At 42.4% G+C, this 22734-nt stretch overlaps 1 protein-coding gene across 4 annotated transcripts in view; it reads left to right on the top strand.

The window, feature by feature from the left end:
* The window catches only part of DNAH7 (dynein axonemal heavy chain 7), a 253702-nt gene that overhangs the window by 9242 nt on the left and 221726 nt on the right, over positions 1–22734 (top strand). For all 4 annotated transcript variants that reach the window (XM_084779440.1, XM_084779442.1, XM_084779439.1 and 1 more), the window contains 7 exons: positions 1605–1667; positions 4039–4147; positions 5649–5796; positions 12766–12853; positions 14303–14483; positions 16821–16896; positions 21477–21602. In XM_084779440.1, the coding sequence (XP_084635566.1) occupies positions 1605–1667; positions 4039–4147; positions 5649–5796; positions 12766–12853; positions 14303–14483; positions 16821–16896; positions 21477–21602 (791 nt within the window). The remainder of the gene's footprint in view (positions 1–1604; positions 1668–4038; positions 4148–5648; positions 5797–12765; positions 12854–14302; positions 14484–16820; positions 16897–21476; positions 21603–22734) is intronic.

Here is a 22734-nt window from a genome sequence, read left to right as displayed (position 1 = left end):
ATATAAACTTCATAGAAATGCCAAATATAACGTAATCAATATAAAATATAGTCTACTCAATTTGATGAATTACAGTGAGATAAGTTATATCCTCTGTTTTGAATTATCTTCAAAATCCAGCACATATTTTATTTGTAGATACCTTTGAATTCAGAGCAGCCACATTTCAAGTGATTAGCAGCCATCGAGTGCTAATGACGCCTCTCGGGCAGGACAGGTGCAAAGCACAGGCTGGAACAACAGAACAACCACTCTCTATAGGTCTGCAGGAGAGAGCTCAAGGAGCAAGATCCACTACTCCCACAAAGCTTAGCCTCAGACCTCACGGGAGATGCTGTGGCTGTGGCTCCCAGATGTGGAGGCAAATGCCGTAGTGATGTGGGCCTGGAGGAGGGTGGGTGCCATCTGTTGGGGTGCTGAAATCTTGAAAGGAAACTCTCTGTCTCTTCTCTCTCTCTCTCTCCCTCCCTCCCTCCCTGTCCCTCTCTCTCTCCCTCCCTCCCTCCCTCCCTCCATGTCCCTCTCTCTCTCCCTCCCTCCCTCCCTCCCTCCCAGTCTCTCTCTCTTTTCTCTCTCTCCCCCCCTCCCTGTCTCTCTCAGTGAAACTTATAGAAAGCCACCATGGAATGCTAGTAGAATGTACTAGAGGATGTCTGCACTGGGTCAGCCACACACAAGTGAAGAAGGTGCCTGCGGGCCAGGGTGCTGATTGCAGTGACACCAAAAGAGTATGACAACCAAACCAAACCAAACCAAACCAAACCAAACCAAAGCAAAAACAACAAAATCCCACTGAGACCAGGGAGAAAATCCCTCTCTCTTACAGGTCTTGTTAGCATCTTTTATCAGTATACTGGGCTGGTAATGGAGACACAGTGAGGGTCCTGTTGAGTAGCCATGGGGCTTAGCATGGGTCAGTTTGCAGCTGAGGGCCAGAGCATTGACAACAAGCCCAAGCATAGCACAGCCGCTTTACACACCCAAACACTCTGTCTGCCTCCCCAGCACTGCGTCCCCCTTGCCCTAGCTGGTGACGTTCGTACCACAGGATCATGGAAACCTTGGAAAAGCACAGCTGTCACTCATGGCCATTGGACACATTAACCCAAACGTGCTGCAGCTCAGGAAGGGCTGATTCTGGTCTGTCGGTGAAGGTGGAAATGGTGTTTTAGGAATAGAGGAGAAAGCCGAGTAAGCCACGCGCACAAGGTTAGATTATATTCTCAGAAAGTGCGATGTGTGAACTATTTCCCTGCCTTCTAAAGGCTTCTGATAAGCCTTGCTGCACACTATTCCTTTTAATTTTATTTTTCCCTGCGCTACAGAAAGAAAGCAATACTAGGAGAAATAGGGTGTGATTTTATAGCCGTGGCTGCTCTGAACTTGCTATGTAGAACTGGCTGGCCTTGAATTCACGAAGCTCTGCCTGCCACTTCCTCCGGAGTGTGGGGATTAAAGACACCACCGTGAGTGGCCTGAACAATGAGAATTCTGGGTAGTAGAGTTTCCCTTTGAACAGTTTTGGCTAAAACGTGCTTTACTTTATATTGAATGATGTGAAAATGGCGTTAATGTTTTTTCTTTCTTTTGTGTATTCTATGTAGGATAAGGCACCCAGCAAAGACAAGGCCAAACTGCCAACACGACTTTTACCACAGTTAACTTTGGTAATTTATCTATATAGTTTCTACAATGTTGCCATCTTCAAAGGGTTACTGGTTCCAAACTGTAAAACAAAATACCAAATTTCTGATCCCATGTTCTGACTTGATTCTTTTCTGATAAATAAATTCTCTAAACTGTATGTATCAATAAGTATAAATATCTAGTAAGATCACTGTACCCAAAGTTTCTTAGTGTGCACAGAATAGTTAAGATAAACCAGAGCATTATCATGATGCTTTGGCAAGACCACCACTGTCAGGAGATGACGGCTCAGAGCAGAGCTCTGTGACCTGTGTGGAGTCATTTCCCTCTCAGAGTCTCAAATTCTAAAACTGGAAGGATTTGATTATCTCTGTGGAAATGGACCTTTCCTTGCTAAAAGGCCTTTCTACAAACAATGTCGTAGATGCTTGAATGAGCTTTGTGCCATGGGGAAGACAGTGGGCATCCTAATTAACGAAGCCCTGGACTGGTCAATGCTTATTCTTCTTCATAGGTATTTTGAGTTCAATACCATCAAACTACCTTCTTGTAGCTTCTGGGATTATATTTAAATAGAATTTCAGTAAAAGCAGCTTTTTATAAAATGAAACTATATGGAATACTTCTTTCTAGCCGCAGTGTAATAAAACTAAAAATCATAAGAAAGTCTTAGTAAATTGTACAATCATGGGAATTAAACAAACTGCTTTTTGTTGTTTTTTTTAAAAAATTATTTATTTTTATTTTATGTGCATTGGTGTTTTGCCAGCATGCATGTCTGTGTAATGGTTCAGATCACTGGGAGATGGAGTAACACAGTTCTAAGCTGCAGTGTAGGTGCTGGGAATTGAACTCAGTTCATCTGCTGAGCCATCTCTCCAGCCCCTACAAGCTACTTTTGAATGACAAATGAATGAAGGAAAAATCAAGAAGGAAACTTAAAAATTAAATGAGATTGGGAAGACAATATTCTAAAATGTGTGTCATGCAGCACCAAGAAAGGTTAGACAGCAGTCACTTTCCATGTCAGAGAGGCAGAAAGATGAGCATTTAAAGCCATTCGTGAGCCTCAACAGGTAGAACCCTGGGGACCAGCTGAGCCCCGGGGTAAGAATAGAGCATGGCTAAATGAGATGGATCCTGGAAAACCAACTCTGAAAGATCCGAGAAACAAACATCTGGTTCTTTGAAAAGAAAGCAACAACAATTTAATAATAAAAAGTTAGCTAAACTAGGGGGAAAAAAAGAGAAGACTCAAAATGAAAAGGGAGACACCACAGAAATTATGATGAATAACTGTGTGATTCATCATACAGTGAAACAAATGGGCTCCTAGACCCCTATACCTATAGTGAGAATTCTGGAATTTTGGTTTTCTTTAAAAACAGAACTGTTGTGAGAATGTGTTTTCATTTTAATCCCCGGTGTGGGGCTATGGGGCTGCTCTGCAGCAGCTGCTTACGATTTGGATTTGCCTCGTGCTCTAGCAGAGGCATGGTTTTGCCAGCTGCAGATAGTTTCTGCAATTGTGTGATGTTTGGAATTCTGGGAACTTTTCAGAGCTCTCCGCCCCGCCCCCAAAGGAGGGTCCGATGGTTATTGGTCCCTTAGGGAGGTTGGTTTCGGTTTGTTTGTAGCTATGGTTAAAGGAAAAACAAAAGGAAAGAAATTTGATTCAGGGATTTTCCTATTTCTTCCCTCTATCTTTGTTTCTTTCCTGTCTAGTGTCAGGGGTGAAAGCCGAGGGCGGGGCATAGTGAATGGCGGGGGAGGGGGGGTTTGAGGGGGGCAAGTGGGGGATGGGGGGCGGCGGGGGCGGGGGGAGAGAAGAATGTATAAAGTAGCAAAGACCTGTTACAGATCTCCCTTACTGAGGAGACAGGGATGGCCCACCAAGTTACAGCGAGGTGGGCTGAAGAATCCAGGGCTGCTAGTATATGAGCAAGAGTGCAATGCCCGTTTCAGAAAGCTAACAAACAGAATTTTTAAAGCTTTCATCATCTACAATGTATTTTCAAGGCACTTTGTTTAACCTCAACTAGCGATCACACGGGGACTATAAGTACCAAAACACTGTGCGGTGCCCCGTTGGCCTGGACTAGAATTTCATGCTGTTGTTCATTAGTTAAAAACAGGATGAAAGAAATTTTGTGGACGTGTTGACAGAGGGAATGTGCAGACCGTGTGGGATGGTTAGGCATTGGGGCTTTTGTTAACGTTTTCCTGCTAATGTCCTGGCAAGGGAAGATCTGATGTTGATGCTGGCTGCGCATCTCCTTAGAGGCCCGGATGTGCTTGGGATGATGTTTGAATGGCCCATAGAAATACTCAAGTATTAAATGAAGCACCTCGTATATTGTTTACTAATACTATTTAAATATCCTATTTTAGACAGGAACCAAGCCCCAGTGGCAGCAGACTGCTCCGTCATTCCATTTAAATATCAAACAGGACACCCTGATTCCAGAGCCCTATACTGTTAAAAATGAACAGTCATATGGTAAGAGCTTCATTTTTAAATTAAAAATATGCATAGCTAATAAAGCCACACAATTATAAAATCTAAGCGGCGCATGTCATATAGAAAATTTTCATCTATACATTTGACACCATAAAACAATTGTTCCCAGTATGTAGCTATTTAAGGCCATTGTAAATGCTTTCTGTGAAACATTTATTTATTCTAATTTATTCTCTCACTATTTCATTACACACAGTGAGACAGAGACATATATACTTTACTTCTATTATATTCCCTTCCTTTATCTTTTCTTATCCCCTTCCCTCTCTCATAGGACCCCAACACCTTCCTTCTAACAAGTCTCTTCTGCATTTAATTAGAGATGTCTGCATGCGCATGGGAAACGCAAATTCCTGGTGGCTACCATTAAGGCATGCCATCTCTCCCCTGCCAGAGCAACCCTTGCCAGGCCAAGACTCCTCAGAGGGAGGGGTGTGGCCTTATGGAGCTCCTCCCCTTTCCACCAAGTTGATGGTCCCTTTCTGTCAAAGACTGAGAACTTTTTTCCTAGGAATGTCCTAAGTTGTGAATAATATTTTCAAATTAGTCATATATATGCATATATATGTTTATGTATATATATATTAACTCTAGGGTCTGAAGAGATAGCTCAGTCAGTTAAACATAAGGACCCAAGGAGCTGAGTTCTCTCCCCACGCCCACATAGGAAGCCGCATGGGTTATTTTCCCTCACAGACTCAGTGCTGTGATGAGCGGGGATTCTTGAGGCTGGCTGACTAGCCATCCACACCCAACCCATGAGCTGCAGGCCGCAAAGATCAGTGTCACACAGGTACACATGAACAATTTAAAAAACTCTAATGTATTAGCATTTATCAGGTCAGTTGCATTTAACATTAGCATGGTTTTGAAATCACGGTTCTTTTACATTTTTCTTGAATAGTGTAATTTTGTATTTTATTATAGTTTAAGTCTTAATGCAAACATAGCTAATATTTATTATATTAGCCAAAGTGCCACACAATCAACAATATTCTTAATATAATTAGAGGATTCTATTGATGTAAATAATATCTTTTAGTAAATCATAATGTTTTAGTAAAACAATGTTCATTAGGATTTTTATTTTTTGAGATGAGAACACCTCAAGTATGGAATGTATTTTTTCTTTTCTTTCTTTCTTTCTTTCTTTCTTTCTTTCTTTCTCTCTCTCTTTCTTTTTTTCTCTCTGTCTCTGTCTCTGTCTCTGTCTCTGTCTCTGTCTGTCTCTGTCTGTCTCTCTCTCTCTCTTTTGAGAAAGGGTTTTTCCATGTTACCCTTGGCTGTCCTGGACTCTCTTTGTAGACCAGGCTGGCCTCGAACTCACAGCCTGCCTCTGCCTCCCGAGTGCTGGGATTAAAAGCATGCGCCACCATGCCCGGCTAGAATATATTTCTTGATGGTGCTGCAGCGTCTTATTCTAAGGCTTTACGTGCTTTAGCTTACCTTTTACATGAACAACTTGTTTTCTAAATTTAAGCTGACTACATGGAGCATTCTGGAAAAAAAGGCAAAATACTGGACCAAGTTGATGATAGCCGTGCCGGACCATCGACTTCCAGACCAAAGGTCAAATCTCCACATAAGGAACGAGAGAATTTTAGAAGCACCCTTGTCAGCGTCATTATGTGAGTTGTATAGGCTACCCAGCATGTTACATCCCCCACCCCGCAAAGCCCTGGGAAGTAACAGCTGACAATGTGAGCACTCTATCCGTCGCTAGAGGGTGCCTCAAGCCTTGTTACAGTGAGGTTAGCGTACAAACAGAATGGAAGAGTCTAACTCCTGTTAAGTACATCCTACTTTAAAATACCATCACTTGTAAAGGTGCCTGTGCTAATATTTGATGCAGAGACTGTATGGGAGTTCTGGCTCCCATCTTTGTGGTTGGGAAAGGCGGTTGTCCCGTTCCCCGCCCCCATGTTGTCTCTTCAAGTGATATGGCGACTTCTGTGATGCTGAGCGTTTCCTCTGTAGAGCAGGACTTAGGATGGAGTGATGCTCCCAGTGTGAGCAGCCTGGCCCCGTCTAACGTGAGTTTCGGAGCTTCCCAGGGACAGACATATGGGCTTCGTTGCCCTGTTCCCACACAGCTTTGTCTAAGTTGTTTAGTGCCGTCTCTTGCTTCAGGCCGACTCTCAGGGTGCTAACAAGTACTCGTGGGACACATAGGATTTCATGACCCATCGTGGCCAGTCACTCACCCGTAGAAGGCTACTTGCTGCCTCCATGGGCCATTCTGCTATCTGGACCTCTTGGGGGGAGGGAGCAGTGGGTGTCGAGTGCTTACAAAGAGCGAGTGATGTATATGTGTTCTCATACAAAATAGTTATTTATTTTATTGTTTTCAGCCAGGGTCTTACTCTACGGTTCTGGATGGAGTCAAATTCACAATCCTCTCTGCCCTCAAGTGCTGGAGGAGACACAGGCATCTAGCCATAGAGTGGTTTTGAGTTTGCTTCTGACAGGTGCCTTGAGAATGTTGCCACCATGGCCCACTTGTGTTGCCTTGGTTGTTTTCTTTGCACGAGCACATTCAGATCACTCAATGTAAAATCAACACCAAGTCCTCAGGAAAAAGAGCCCGTAGTTAGAGATGTGCAGAGGAAGTGCTCCTCTCTTTACTTCTGGTATTGGGAGTTGGACCAAAGGCATCATGTGCACTAAGCAAGTACTGTATCGCTGAGCTATAAACCCGGTTCTCTTTTAAGGTTTATTTCAAGATAGTGTTTCGCTATATAGTCTAGAATTTGGGATCGTTTTTTACCTCAGTCTCAGTAATAGCTGGTACTGTTGACTTGTGCCCTCCCACTTGCCAAAAAATATAATCATTTCTCCTTCCCACACTTCGTGTCCTCCTTTTTCCTTCCTCCTTCCCCTTCTCCCTTGCCTGGGTGTTTTAGATAGAACGTTTTACATGCATAAAAATAGCAGCATTTAGTGAGTAGGTGACACAATGTTGCTGGGCAGAGAATGGGCAGCTCTTTGGTGGCCTGCTTAGCTTGCATCCTTGAGACACACTGATTGGCTAGACAGAAGGGCCCCAGGCAAACCTCAAAGAGGTCAGAGGATGGAGTGGCTGAGGTGAGCTTCCTTGCTGCAACTTCTCGTAATTTCTAGGCCTCATTTAATCGGAGGAAGAACGAGCGTGGGTTTCAGTTTTTACAGGGTCTCAGTCTGAGTTCTCCATTTCACTTAGGCTTATAGAGTTACCTTCTGCCCAAAGTCCCAGTACCTCAGTGTTTTTCATAGCTCTGCCTTGACATTTCTTTTTTAATTAAAAAAATTATGTGTCATTCCTCCCTTTCTTCCCTCGACCACTTCCATGTCTGTTTCCTTCACCCCTTCTATGACCCTCTACTCCTTTCAAAATCACAGCCCTTTTTTCCCCCCAGGGATCCTATAAGATTTCACCTTCACATTAGCATATCTATTGTGTTCAAGTCATTGTTCAAATCTTGTTTAGGCAGCATATTAATGAGGTGTCATGGGTCTTTCCTAGGAGGCACAAGCTCAAAGCAGCCTTCCTAGTCCTTTGGCTGTCAGTCTCTCTGCCCCCTTTCCTCAATGTTCCTTGGGTTTCAGGTGCGTGAGTTGTTTTGTGGATATAGCTATCAGGGCGGTGTGCCCTATGAGCAGTTGCACTTTGCATTTTGGCCGGTTATAGTTTTCTGTGATGGTCTCCATCTGCTGCCAAGAGAAGCTTTTGGTGGAGAGTGAGGACTGCACTTACCAGTGGTATAAGGAGAAATACTTAGAATGTGGTTAGTAATTATTTTGTTAATAGCTTTTGCTTTAAGATCCACAGCCCTCACTAGCCCTGGGTAGCTGGACAGGTTTCAAATACCAGATGTGGTTTCCCTATTGTGGAACTGTCTTTATACCCACTCGGGTATCTGTCGGTCACCGTCAACATGCACGCGCCACTATTTCACCTTTAGGAATATCTTGACGTCCTGGTTACTGTGGTTCACAGGCATTACAGCCGGATGGGACTGTGGATTGCTACTTTCCCTTGGCAGATTCTGATACTGTGAAAGCTGGTCCTCAGGGAGGAGGCTTTCAGCTTAGGCCCAGCCAGAATTTTTGGAGTCCTGTGTCAGAAGTGGGGTTTTCAGGAACAGGGACTTCACTTTTGCTTCTGACAGGCAACTAAGGACAAAAGCAATAGTCTCTTGGACTCTCACGACCAGCAACTTAAAAGGAGGTTTCTCATGCCGGGTGCTGGAGTTTTTGTTAGCTATTCTATGGCACTTGAGGGATGCATCGTCAGCCCAATTGGAATCACTTTAGCTAAGATATATACCATATTTTCTGGTATATAAGATGTCTTTTTAACCCCCAAAAATCCATGCCAAAGTTGGGGTCCTGCAAATAGACACATGCCTGAGTCTGCTACATAGAGTGTGCATTGGAAGAAGGGTAGTCTTATACAGTGAGTATATTCCAACTCTAATAATAATGCTAATATTATATCATTTTTCTTATATGCCCAGTTGTCTTATTGCCCAGAAAATATGGTATATGCAACTTTAGATAAATATAAAATAAGATGATCCCTTCAGACTTTTCAAATATCCTTACTGTTATTTATCCCTCTTCCTTCCCTCTCCTTTTATTGACCTCCTTTTCTCCTTCCTATTTTAAAAGGCCCCTCCCCACTTTTCCCACTTCCCTATTTATAATATGTGTGTCCTGCTATTTCCTCTCCTGGGCCCCCTCTCCCCATGGTCCTTTTCTGCCTTCCTGGTTTCTTCAGTTGCTCCAGGTTATATAGTCAAAGCTGAAGATCTGGAGCTGGGAGCCTCAGTTAAGACAAGACACGTTCTGTTTGTCTTTCTGGGTCTGGGTTAGCTCACTCAATATAACAGAGGTTATCAAAGCCTGGAGGGAGTTGGTATGGAAGTGGGCACAGGATCATGAAAGGACAAAGGCACCATGGAACAAGTTCTATTTTTCCCAGAGTATACCTCCGAGAAACACGGGGGAAATATAGCAAATAACAACCATATATCTGAAGATCACTGAGGCAAGTAGATCAAAAGCTTTATTCTGAGAAGAAAAGAGGCAATCCATGTGAAATTTACGTTATATTAATTTACATTATATATCATTATATATCATTTAATTGTATATTATATTAATAAACCATAGTATGATTTTTTGCTTAATAAATATATCATTCTAACTTTTCTACTTTTAGTGACAAAACTTATAACTAAATTAAAAAAGAAGACATAAAATTGCAATTTATGAACTGAGTGTGTAAGTGAACATGAAAGCTAACTTTTATGCTGAGGCGTTCTCCTTCCTTTCCTCGTTTGTGAGAGGTTTCATTACGAACAGGTGCTACACCTTTGCCAAATCTTTTTTTGTGTTTACTGAGATGACTTTCTGGCCTCTCTCCTTTATCAGTATCAACTATGACGCATTTCACAAATGGCTTCCCCAGGTGCCTGTCACTCAGTCGCCGCATACCTTAATCTGTACAACATTGCTGGGTTTTGTTTGCTAAAGTTTTTGAAGGGCAATTTAAAGATTATATTTATGTACAATTTTAAATTTATATTTATGTACATAACTCAGCAGTGTACCTCTGACCTAGTTTGGTGGCAAGTTTCTTGGTCTTCGCCTTTTCCAGCTTGGCAGTGCAAGCCACACATTTTGAGCATCGCCTCCCCACCATTTCTGTTGTAATTGGTTCTGGTACTTTCCACCAGTTTTTACCCAGAGTTCTTTTGTCTTCCTGGTTAACATATGACAGCAGCAGTGGTGCATATGTTCCTGCGCACCTGCTGCCCAGCTTCCCCTCCATGATGTAGAGGCTACCCCATCCCACCCCAAGCAGCAACACAGGACAGGCAGGAAGAACGAAAGCTGGATAGTGCAACCAATGCCAGCTGAGCTGGCTTGACCTCCTCCAAGGCTGCAGCAGTATTGCCCCCTGACTTGAAGGACAGGTATCTCTTCTTGAGGCCAGCCTAGGTTTCTCTTGCTTTTCTCTGGCTTTAAGCAGTGGGGAGATGTTTGGCATTTCGAAGCCCAGGGAACTGGTTAACCACAGGAGATGCTGTCGCTGCAGCAACCAGATGCAGCTGGGACACCTGACAAAGAGGTGGGGGCCTCTTCCACCCTGGATGTTCTGTTCAGTCAGTACTCTAGTTCTTAGGCCTTGTTCTCACAGAGGACACACAGCCCCTTGGCGTTTGGTTTCTTCACAGCAGCCGGCCTTCTTTCCTTCCTCCATCTTTCTTGGCTGGAGGAGAGAGATTTGCTATTTTGTCATGTTTTTTGTTTTTGTTTTTGTTTTTAGCAAGGTGAACAATTCGCGCCTGTAGTGTCATGTCTCTAGCTCTGCTAGTAAATCTCTACTATCCTCATAAATTGGGACCTCGAGTTGTTGTTGTTGTTGTTTCCTCCCCCTCTGTTCTGAAGAAGTTTCCATAGAACTGGTTGGATTTCTTCCCTGACAGAATTCATTAGTGAGGCCACCTGGACCTGAAAATTTCTCTCTGGGGAATTATTAATTACTAATTTAATTAATCTTCTTGATATTGATCTCGTTGTTCCTCTGGAGCTGTGTTTGTAACATCTTTGCCTTGGGGTATGTGCCGCTCTCATTCAGCTGCCTGGTTTCCTGTGTAATTAGCTTCTGAGAGAACCTCGTTTTTTGCCACCTTTGGTACCTGTTGACTCCAGGGTGGGGGCTTTTCTGGAGGCTCCATGCTGTTGCTTGCCTTTCTCCTGTGACAGATGCACGGCAGATGTGCTATCTGCCCTCTCTGACCTGTCTCCTCAGTGACTGTTTTTGCTTCTTGTCCCCTCGTAATTTCACTTGAAGAAGGGATTGCCACATCTATGTACAACCAAAAGCCTCTTACTTTTATAAACAGGAAAATATCAATATTGTTATTTTTCACTTTTGAGTACCTCTTATTTGTCTTTAGGCAAAGCATCACCTACTCTGGTTGCTTTAGTTCTGAATTGAATGCCATTCTCTTGGAAAGAACATGGCTGCTCAGAGTCACACAGTGATGCGCAGATCCCTCTTTCCATATGGAATTAGCTGTGCGACCGAAGGGGAACCATTTCTTACTCCTTTCAACAGTACACGCGAGGCTTAGAAATAATACTTGCAAAACTACTAAGTGCTCGATGAGTGATGAATAGCTCTTCTTGTTTGTCAGGAGCAGGATAGAGCCCTAAAACAAACGACAGACTCACGGGACTGTGGGGCTTTATGGACATCCACTCAAAAGTGCAAAGGACATATGGGTTTCCCTGTGGCTTGGTGTCAATGTGTGTGTCTCTAGAGATCGGGGATAAGGTGTGCAGAGAAAGGATGCTGGTATCACACTGAATGCCTGCTGTGGTTTCTACCGCCCTAGCAGTCATCTTTCCCACCCTGACCCTTATTGGTTGTGTCCCTCCAGGCACTCTTCATGCAAAGGATGAAAGGGTGATGCTCAGGACACAGGAAGGCTGCCAGCATATTTCTGCATTAAAAACAACCGCAAACACCACTTACTGGAGTCGTGCACCTTAGAGTGACAGAGTGTGAACCCAGACACGAGGATCTGAAAACACAGTGTTATTTTATTAGTTCCCTTCTGGGCGAGCAGCAACATAATGAGATTACAGTTGTGGTTAGAATAATCAATTCTTGTCTTTTTACCTACTTGACATTTTGAGGGTCTCCCACTACTTTTGTGTTCACATCCTGTTGTTTGGTGAAGAGTTATTGACCACCTGACCTATATTAAACTAAATGGACTCTTCTTGCATATTTTCAAAACACGATATGAAGTTCACCGAGTATTGGAATCTTGGAATTAGGAAAGATAAGTTAAAAGGCACTCTGAATACCTACTTTGGGATGGTTTCTTAGGAGCATATTCGATCCTCAGCATCTGTTGGTCAGTCAGTGAGGGGAGAGGCATTTGCTATTCAGCACTGCTGACTTGTATCAAGTCACTGGGCCCTGGAACACAATGCAGAAGTGAGAGCAAGGCCAGCACAGCCTGTTATTGGTTCTGGGACTGTAAACTATGCCCTTCTGCATGGCGGAGCCTCAGAAAACGTCAGAGTGTGGCTTTCGCATTGAAATACAGCCATCACGAGAGCTTTAGGGACATACACTCAAAAAATGCAAAGGACATATGGGGTTCCTATGTTGCTAACGTCAACTTGTATGTCTCTAGGGATCTGAGACAAGGTCCTCAGAGAATGTGTCCCTTTTTCTGTAGAACAGCAATTGGACTTTGTATCATCACTTCATTTTAGATGAATGACCAACTATACACATTTTAGGGCTATAGCAAGAACACTCTTTGCAAGTTCAAAGCCTAGAGAGCTCGATTTTGTAGTGGTGCAAGCAAATGAGCAGAGGCCACTGCAGGTCATGGTTCCCACGAGGCAGATCTTAGCCAGCCCCTCTATCTCCCTGTGCACACAGAGAAAAGGGAAGAGCAAATATGCTCAACCATTTATTTTTCTAGTGATTTAATAGAGAACAGTCGTGATCTCTTCCTATCAGGGTTTGTGTTCGAAGCGCCTTTGCATGTTTTTTGACTCATCTGTGTTTATCACTGTCTTAGGCAACAAGATGGTGGTTTAGACTCTCCTGTCACTGATGAGACCATAATTTCAAAATCAACCGCTTCTGCGATAGAGAAAGACATCTTGGTAACGACTTACTTCTTCTGTCGATGGAACTGTGAATAGAGGGAGGACTAAATGTGTTGATGTCCTTTAGATTATTCTGTCCTTCCTTGTGGGTCTCTGTATATGCAGGAGTGAATGGAGAGTTGCATCAAATTATTCTGTCAGATTAATAAAGGAAGCATTCTCTTCCTTGCCACCTAAAGTCATAGTTAAACAATCCTAAAAAACTTCGAGTCTCGGTCATGTATATCTTTATGCACCATTATTCTTTTTTGGACAGACGTATGTGCAGACAAAACACTCACACACATAAAATGAACAAATAAATAAAAGCATCGTGAGTTTGAAAATATTTTGAAGTTTAAATTTTGCCCTGAGTGCTGTGTAAATAATTAAGAAGAATGAAGAATTATCAGATTTTAAAGTTAGTATTAACATGTATGATATTTACAATAGAAGAAAGGCTAGAAAAGGGCTGTCTTAGTGTTTTACTTCTGTGAAGGGACACCGTGGCCGAGGCAACTCTTACAAAGGAAGGCATTTAACTGGCGCTGGCTTACAGTTTCATGGATTTAGTCCGTTATCATCATGGTGGGAACATGGTAGCATGCTGGCAGGCATGACCCAGAGATGTAGCTGGAGTGACATCATTTATATAAGCAGGCAGGCAGGCGGGGGGGGGGGGAGGGGGCAGGAGGAGGAGGAGGGAGAGAGAGAGAGAGAGAGAGAGAGAGAGAGAGAGAGAGAGAGAGAAGAGAGAGAGAGAGGAAGAAGAAGAAGAAGAAGAAGAAGAAGAAGAAGAAGAAGAAGAAAAGGAGGAGGAGGAGGAGAAGGAGGGGAGGGAGGAAGGGAAGGAGGGAGGGGGTAGCTAGCCAGCCACTGGACCTGGTGTGGTTTTTGAAACCTCAAAGCCTAATTCCAGTGAAGTACCTCCTCCAGCAAGGCCTGACATCCTCCAACAAGGCCACAGGTCTTAATCAATCCTTCCAAACTGTTCACCAACTGGCGACTAAGCCTGGGAATCTATGAGCCCATGGCACGCATTCTCATTAAAATGCCACAATGGTGTGTTTCAAGAGTTAGTATGAAAGGATATTGACCTAAATGCAGCTTTTATGATTGGCTTCTGATTATCAAAAATGAAAGTGCAAACCTAATAATACATTCCAAATATAGATATAAAACTAAGCTGTAATTCAGCATGTACTCTGTTCGGGACATTATATATTTGATGATGTGACTTTGGTGCTTATGGCATTGTTGTGAACTAAGTGCTAGGAAATAGCACTTTAAAAGATTAAGAGATCTCAAACAACGCTTATGCAAATTTCACAGAGCACTTTTTATTATTTATAAATATGTTGTTCTCCACAGACTTGCATTCCACCCCCCCCCCCGCCGTGGTTTTGTGTTGTGCCCCCCACGCCCCCTTACTGCAGCATTAAATCCTCACCTCCTCATTTGTCACAGAGATATTACTACTACATTCACCACGGGATTGACACTGACCACGTGGCCCCAATGGAAGACTCTTGGCTGGAGCATGTGTTGAAGTTGGTTCCACAGCATCTGAAAGTCCTCACCAACAGCATAACGGGCTTGTCGGATGAAATTAGAGAGGACTATCTTCTCAGTGTAAAGAAGTCCATAGGTAAGTTGTGGTCGCTCTTTGTTTTCTAGTTGGAGTATGTGTTGGGCCAAAGGTGACTTTAGAATTGAAAGTTAATAACCGTACTTGACACTTTGTGCTTTGCCGGTTATGTGCTTTCTGACCTCACTCGTATGTTACTCAAGACCTCAGTCAACTTTTAATCCAATTTTCTATTATTTAGGATATTGTCTGTCATTAAAGGACAACACAATATTTATTGTGTCTCAGTCAGTGGATAGCATTAGGCACTTAGGATGCCATCCATGTCTTCCTTCAAGATGGCCCTTCATTTAAAAACTCCTAGTATAGGTATGAGAGAGAAGGCATGCCCATGTGTGTATTTTTGTCTCTCTGTGTGTATGTGTGTGTGCATGTTTTAAGGATTTATACTTATTTTGTATGAGTGCTCTATTTGCATGTACACCTGTACACCAGAAAAGGGCACCAGATCTCATTATAGAGGGTTATGAGCCACCATGTGGTTGCTGGGAATTGAACTCAGGACCTCTGGAAGTGCAGCCAGTGCTCTTAACCTCTATGCCATCTCTCCAGCTCCTTGTCTGTGTACTTATGTGTATATGCGCATGTGTATATATGCGTGCATATGTGTGTGTGTGTGTGTAGGTGAATACTTATCAAAGGTTTTAACCATTACCAACTATTATTACCATTTCTGATAAGAAATTCAAATATAGTTGATTACATTTTTGCTACAAACCAGTAGGTGGCCAACTATGGCTCAGAAGCCATACCTGACCACTGTCTACTTTATAAATGAAGTTTCAGTAGCACACAGCCATTCTAATTTTTTTTTAGTTTTTTTGAGACAGGGTTTCTCTGTGTAGCCCTTACTCTCCTAGACTTACTTTATAGACCTGACTTACCTTGGGCTCACAGAGATCTGCCTGCCTCTGTCCCCCTGAGTATGGGGCTTACAGGCATGCACCACTGTGCTTGGCTGCATTCTAATTATATGGTATATAAGTATAAACACATTGTGTATGACTACTTTTGAATTACGACAGCAGAGCTAGGCAGCTGAACAGAGACTTTGTGGCTCACAAAGTGGAAGTAGTTATCATATGAGCTTTTGGGTAAGAAATTTGTTGAACCATGATACGGACTTAACAGGTTAAACTCTATAAGTATGAGCAGGTAGTAAGAATAAATTTTTTAATTGCAATTTCTGGCCCAATCTAAAAAGTCCCTGAAGGCAGAGCCTTGGATTATGTGCTTTTGAGAAAGGTTTTTCCAGTTACTTGTGATAGTAAGACACACACATTGAATGTTCCACTAACGGCTGGTGGAATCCCAATGCTTAGCATGGTTTAACCCTTCAGAGAAAGGCATTTAAACTATAAAAGGGCACAGCAGGAGCAGTGAGGAGATACCAAAGGTGGAGGAGGTTACTGTGGCTTAGGGAGGACTCTGGAAGCTTCTGAGGTAACTCTGCAGTGGTGGGATAGGAGGTGGGGATGAAACATGGTGTCCCTAAGTAGTCAAGGCTGAATTCACTATCTAGCATAGTGTGGTTTTGAACCTGTGACCCTCTGGCTACTGTCTACCTAGTCCTTGGACCACACCTGAATAACAGTATTCCCAGCTCCTGAATGGAGTCTTGGATCAAGAGAAATTTCTGCTAGATTACATGCTTGGTCTAGGCAAAAAGCACGAGCAACAGCAGACTTGTTTCAAAGGCTGTTCTTTCTAGACTACTGCACCTCTGTGCTGGCTAAAGCCTAAAGTGCATTTAGGGAAAAGATAGTGTCTGACAGGGGCCTGAATGCCTCTTTAAAGTATTTGAAAGTAAAAGGACAGGCTAAAGAATTTTAAGTAGGACGGTAGCAGTGGATTTTTGAAAAGTAGAAAGTGCATCTTGAAAGACAGGGAGGAAAATGCAGCTGGTTGTGATTGAAAACACAGTAGACAAACAGACGGAGCTTGCTGTGCTGACTTTCTAATGACTGTGTGATGCTCTTATGCAATTTCACATGAACAAGGTGATGTGTGCACTTTTCCCAGTGAAAGACAGCTTCGTCTTTTTGCTGATCTACGCAACAAGAATGCTTTTGATGGGAATAAAGGAAAATCTAATACTAAAGTCAATTATTTTCAAATGAAACAATAGAAACACATTGTTAAGAATGATAATACACACTCTCCAGGGTATAGACTTGATAGAATTGTCTCACAAATTTTTCTTCATAAATGCACAAATTTCTCTTTATTACAAAACTAACACCGTTTAAGCGATTAATTTTAATAGAATTATTTTTCTTAGAAATATGCTGCAATTAACCTAAGGTGAATTATGCAAACTTTTCTCTTTTTTCTCAGTTGATTTTGTTTTAAAAGACCCCAGAGAAAAAGAAGATGACAGCAAGATAGCTGAGCTCCCACCACACCGCGCTGAGTAAGTGAGGGGGTCTCCAAATAGCGCTCAACTCGTGTGACCAACATCACAGCTCCTCTCAGATTTAAAACGTCTCTGCTGGTGTTTGCATTTTCTCATACATGTGCTTATAATTTATATATTATACCTACCTACATAGTTTTTTCATGAGTGGGTTTGAGGACGGTCTGAGGTATGTGAGTCCCTGTCCCCCAAACAAAACTAAACCAACTAGTCAACCAAGCTGTTGTGAGGCAGGCACTGGTGGCCCACACGTCTAATCCCAGCACTTGGGAGGCAGAGGCAGGTCGATCTCTGAGAGTTCGAGGCCAGCCTGGTCTACAGAGTGAGTTCCAGGACAGCTAAGGCTACACAGAGAAACCCTGTTTCAACAAACAAACAAATAAAACATTCAATAAACAAACAAACAAAACACAGCTGTTGTGGAAAGAACGTGCTATGGCCTTTGTGTCTCCACAGCGTGTAGACCAAGCTTCGGGTGAAGCCTGAAGATTTGGTGATAATTTGTTCAAAAACATATAGTCAAAGATATCCATAGACTATTTCAATTTATTAATGGATTAAATCACAGAACATATGGTTAAAAAAAAAACAACTCCCACTTGCTGTACATTTTCCTTAAAAGTAGCTCTTAAATATTTGAACAATAAAGCATACATTAAAAAGTATTATTTTTTTCTCAACAATGGCACAAGTCTTATGTGGTAATGTTCCTGTGGAGGAGGTCTCTAGCTTAGGCATGAGCAGTTGCCATCCACTCGCAGGATGGAGTTACAGGGCAGAAATGGAAACAGGGCAAGCGATAGCAAACTTTCCGTTTTTGAACCGAGGTCTTCGGCTTTGAGACGGGCTACCATGGATGCTAGGGGCCTTTGGCATTCTCAGTCTTCTTAAGAAAGGGATTTAGTGCAGAGGCAGGCAGATCTCCATGAGTTTGAGGCCAGCCTGGTCTACTAAGTGAGTCTAGGCCAGCCAAGGCTACCCAGAAAAACCCTGTCTTGGGAAAAAAAAAAAAGAATCTAAGAGTGGACTCAAAGGGAAGCTTGAGGATCATTTTATTAGTGTTTAAAAGGGGAAAAAAAACCCTCAGGATGAGCAAATTAGCTTTCTTCATAGGAGGAGAATGGCAAAAAGCTGTTTAAAATATAGAAATATAGATATATATGCAGGTCAGTCATGTGGCAACAAGCAGTCACATTGCAGGAAAAGGAACATTAGCATGAGCAAGCCAGAGTTGCTGACTCAGCACAGACAGACAGCACAGACAGACAGACTAGACAGAATTTCAGGGCGGCTTTAGGGACTATGCTACGGTGAAAATTATGAGAAAGAAAACACACTACCTCACAAAGGACTAATTACCTCTCCCATCTTTTTAATATTCTTTAAGGTGAGCTACCTTCCTAGAGGAAATTCCATTTTCTTGAGGGCTGGTTCTTTGGTGGAAGGATTGACTGTCTGACTTTGGGTCAGTTTGAACACTTTGATCAACTCAGTCACCAGGAGTGTGTTGATGTCACATTAAGGAAATAAATCAAGACATCTCTCCTCGGTGTCATTCAAGCAAGAGGGAACCCGGAGTTGGTTCTCCACTCCACTCTTCCTATGTTTTCTCTTGTCCTGTGTGTTGTATGAGTGTGAATCCATGCCTGTCTGAGTTCTGTCTCATGGTCTGTCTGTCCCTGCCTCTGTGTGCCTCTATGTGTCTCTGTGTGTCTCTGTCTCTCTGTCTCTGTCTCTCTCTCTCAAAAAAAATCACATGGCAAAATATTGAGAGATACTTTATAAGGTCTCTTTTTATCATATTTTCATCAAATTATTATCATAACTTATATACAAACATGCATGTGTTACTCTTGGGTCAGGTATGGAAGATAATGTAATTTAAGACAGCAGCTATGCATTAACTTAGATTGTAAAAGTTGATTACATAAGAAATAAGAAATAAAGAGAGTAAGGTTGGTTGGTTGATTGATCTCTTAAAGGCAGGTTAAACAAACAGAATGCACACACAGTAGGGCAGCAGTCTTAAGTCTTAAGTGACTTTAAGGTGCATTATTACTTCTGACTGTGAGGTCCAGCAAATGTTCTAGTCTCTTTGAATATAGGAGACTTTTTTTTTTTTTACAAAATCAAAATGTATTGCCACACAACTGAATTAGCACAGTTATGTTTCCATAGCTTGGAGTGCCAGCTAGGAATGCTTAGGCCAGAGGAAAGAGCTTCCCCTAAAGGGCCACCACAGAGCACTGATCAAGGCCACTGTAACATTCTCCCTCTTGAATAGGTGACCTAAACTCATTCAGGGACCAGATCACATTTCTAGCATTTCTGGCTTCCAACCTAGAGCAAGACCAAGGGCATTTTTGGTTTGTGGCTAAACACAGGGATGAAAGTCCCCATCCTTCACTGCCTGTCTTATTTCTGTGTCCTGTCCTCATTATCTTTCCTCTATAGGGGTAGCACTAACTGCCTTAAGGAACTGGGGAGACAACTGAATCTGGCTTCTCTTTCTCACATGAGGTCATCATGTATGGCAGTTGGGTTGCCTTCCAGTGGGGCTCTCTAGGAGACCTGGGGATTGGATCACTGCTGACATTCATACAATGACCATGTGCAGGGAAAAGGGGGCACTCTTGACTGGCATCTGGATTAAGAGTTGAGGCAGAAGCCAAGGCAAGAATTACTAGCACTGTAAGCCCTAGCCCGAGAGTCAGGAAAAGTGCGTCTTAAAACATGTGGATTAAAGTCCATTTGAATTGCTTGATGGGCTTACAGGAGCATCTACCCGTTGGGTTCCTCCTTGCGTTTCCCCATGTGCCAGACCCCAAGGCTGAAGTGTAGAGCGATGAACCCAGGATCTGTTTTCAGGCACTTTGATGCCTGCTGGGTGGCTGGAATCACAGTGTGAGTCCCCCAACCCGAGATGGCTTTTAAGGATAGAGAGAAATAATTTCACCATCTTTTTGCTTTAAGGTTAAAACAGCAATGGGCTTCTTCTAGCTGCAAGTCCTAAGCATGGCTTAGTTAGTGTTGAGGCTGAGGTCCGTTTGATTTACATCTTTAACACATAAAGTAGTTGTGTCATGGAAATGTTTAAAGTCAAGTGCTTAAACAAAGTGTTTAAATAAAGTGGACAATGAAAATTATGGCGGTAAAGTGAGCATATTTAACTCTACAGATGCTTGACCATACTATAAATCAAAAGTGAATTTTATCTACCTGACCGTGGCGTGCCACAGCGTAGTGACACAGTGTGCTTCAGGTCTCTTCATGTGTATACTACTAGTTGCATGGCTGGCTACCCGCAGTGTACTGCCTAGCATCTTCAGAGGAGCTTATCACCAGCTCAGGGTAAAATCCAAATCCAAATGTGTTTTTCTTCCACCATCACAGAGCCGGAAAGCTCCAAAGTCCAAACACGGCAAGTCAGGGGACATTTGTGTTCTGAACAACGAAGCTGAATTAACTTCTCTATATAAAGATGAGAGTTAGAATAAATGTTTTCAAATAAGAGTGATAGAGTGTGTGTGATTTGTAAGTGATCCTCACACGCTGACAGGTAAAAAGGTCAAGGGGATTTCCATAGGCAAACTGGACCATCTCTTTACCATTTTTGAAAAGTAAAGCAGAAACTTAAATGTTGTGTATCTTGACATTAAGACTCTTCATACTATTGTTTTAAGTTATATATGGACTCAGTAGGATCAAGTATCTAGAAACAGAAATTAGTTACCATATGTGTTAAAGATTTAAATATGATTTAAAAACTTTTATAATGAAATTATGCTAACCACAGAACATGAATTAAATATTTAAGTGTATTTTATACCAGTTGGCTTCAATTGTCAATTTGACAGTCTAGAATCACCTGGGATAAGACGCTTCATAAGGAGCTATCTAGATCAGGTTGGCTTATGGGCATGTTTGTTGAAGGCAGTCTTGGTTGGTAACAGATACAAGAAGATGTAGCCTGCTGTTGGTGACATCATTTCCTAGACTGGGCCCTGAACTGTTCAGCATGCAGACATTTTCTGTTTGCTCTTGACTGGATATGATGTGATAGCTGTTCTGAGCTCCTCCTGCCACTGTGGCTTTCCTGCTCTGGTGGTCGCCATCTGGGATTGTATCCTGAAAATCTCTCTCTCCTTTAAGTAGCTTTTTGTTAGAGCGCTACATCACAGCAACAGATGTGACGTGAGTCTTCATATAGGAAAGCTAGCTTGTTATTGCTTCCATTTGATCTCTGTAGGTTAATAGATTCAGTAGGATCAACTATTTAGAGACAAGAATTCCTTATGTGTTAAATATTTAAATGAAATCTCATTATTATTATTATTATCAAAACTAAGTTATGCTAAACACAGAGTATATATTTTAGAATATAATTAGTAATTTTGTAATTTCTAAGATTATATTAAAATAAAATGAATATATGTTATATATTTCATATATATTATAGTGTTTAGGACCAAACCAGGGCCTTATGTGAGCTACATAAGTGCTCTACCACTGATGTCCGAGCCGATGCCCCTTTTGATTTTTAAGGAAGAAAACTCAATATTTTCTTTTGTTTTCAGAATGGAGGTTTTGCCAAAGCCATGGAGGAGGTCTTTCCTCTCTGCATGTAGTTATATTCGGGATCACTTGAACGCGATGAACCCCACAATGCTGGCTGTGCTAGATCTGTGGCACAGCACTTATAAGTGAGTGTTTCTGGCCTTTCTGAAACTAAACAAATATTTAGGTGTATTTACTTAACATGCATGAGTGTTTTGTCTACATGTATGAGTGTGCCCCATGTTTGTGCCTGGTTGAGAGAAGGCCCTGGATTCCTCCAGGGCTGGAGTTACAGTTGGCTGCGAGCCTGCCATGTTGGTGCTCAGAGATGATCTGGGTCTGAGTAAGAGCAAGTGTTCCTCACCACTGGGCCGTCATCTCTGCCCTCTTACTAAAGTTTTCAAAAGAAAGATATTTTTAATCACATCCGATTTTTTAAAAATTATTTTCATTGTAAATTAAAATTAATTACAAATATAAGGCAAGTATTAAAACATGGTCTTAATAATGATATATAACATATAGAATAACAAGTAAAGATCGTCTTTTATACTTAACCCATGGCACCTGTCTTCTCCAACTATTTACCATGTATGATTGGACATACGTGGATACTCTCGGCTAAAGGACTCGGTGACCATACTTTGTTTTAAGTGACCCACAACATTAGCTCCTGCAGTGCTCGGAATGGTTCATAAGCATGATAAACATTGCCCAAGTTGATGGCACACACTGAAGGCCCCTGGCGGCCAGTGGGGAGGGAGCATGGCCTGCCGCCCTGGAGCTATCTGGTGGGGCAGAGCAGCTGTGGGGAGGAAGGGCTAGGCAGAGGTGGACATGAAGCTTGCTCGGTGCACCTGGAGCCAAAAGCTTTGCTCCTTCAGGCTGAGGAGGACCTGCCATGCTGCCTGGGGACTCCAGCATCAAGTGCCCTCTCGTAGGTTTCTACAACTCCGGCTCACACTGGACATAGGCTTTAATGTTTACCGAAGTAATGAGCACTTACATTTTTTAAAGATGGCTCCGCTTATGGCCTCCTAAATCTTGGACCATCCCTGCATCTATGACAAGTGGGATGCCACCCTCTTCCTTTCTTCCCAACGGCCCAAACAACACAACACAGTTACAGCACCCTGGGCATTTTCTATATTGTTTTGTATGCATTTAACCACATACGTGTGGATGCCCCCACACATGTGTGCATCACACAGACACATAATGTATTTGGGGATTTGTTGCAATATCTTGAAGTATAATTGTTTAACAAACATTTTATAT

Source organism: Acomys minous (assembly GCF_964271855.1).
Source record: "Acomys minous genome assembly, chromosome: 4".
In the NCBI taxonomy this organism is placed as follows: domain Eukaryota; kingdom Metazoa; phylum Chordata; class Mammalia; order Rodentia; family Muridae; genus Acomys; species Acomys minous.
This window is presented reverse-complemented; position numbering and strand designations above follow the sequence as displayed.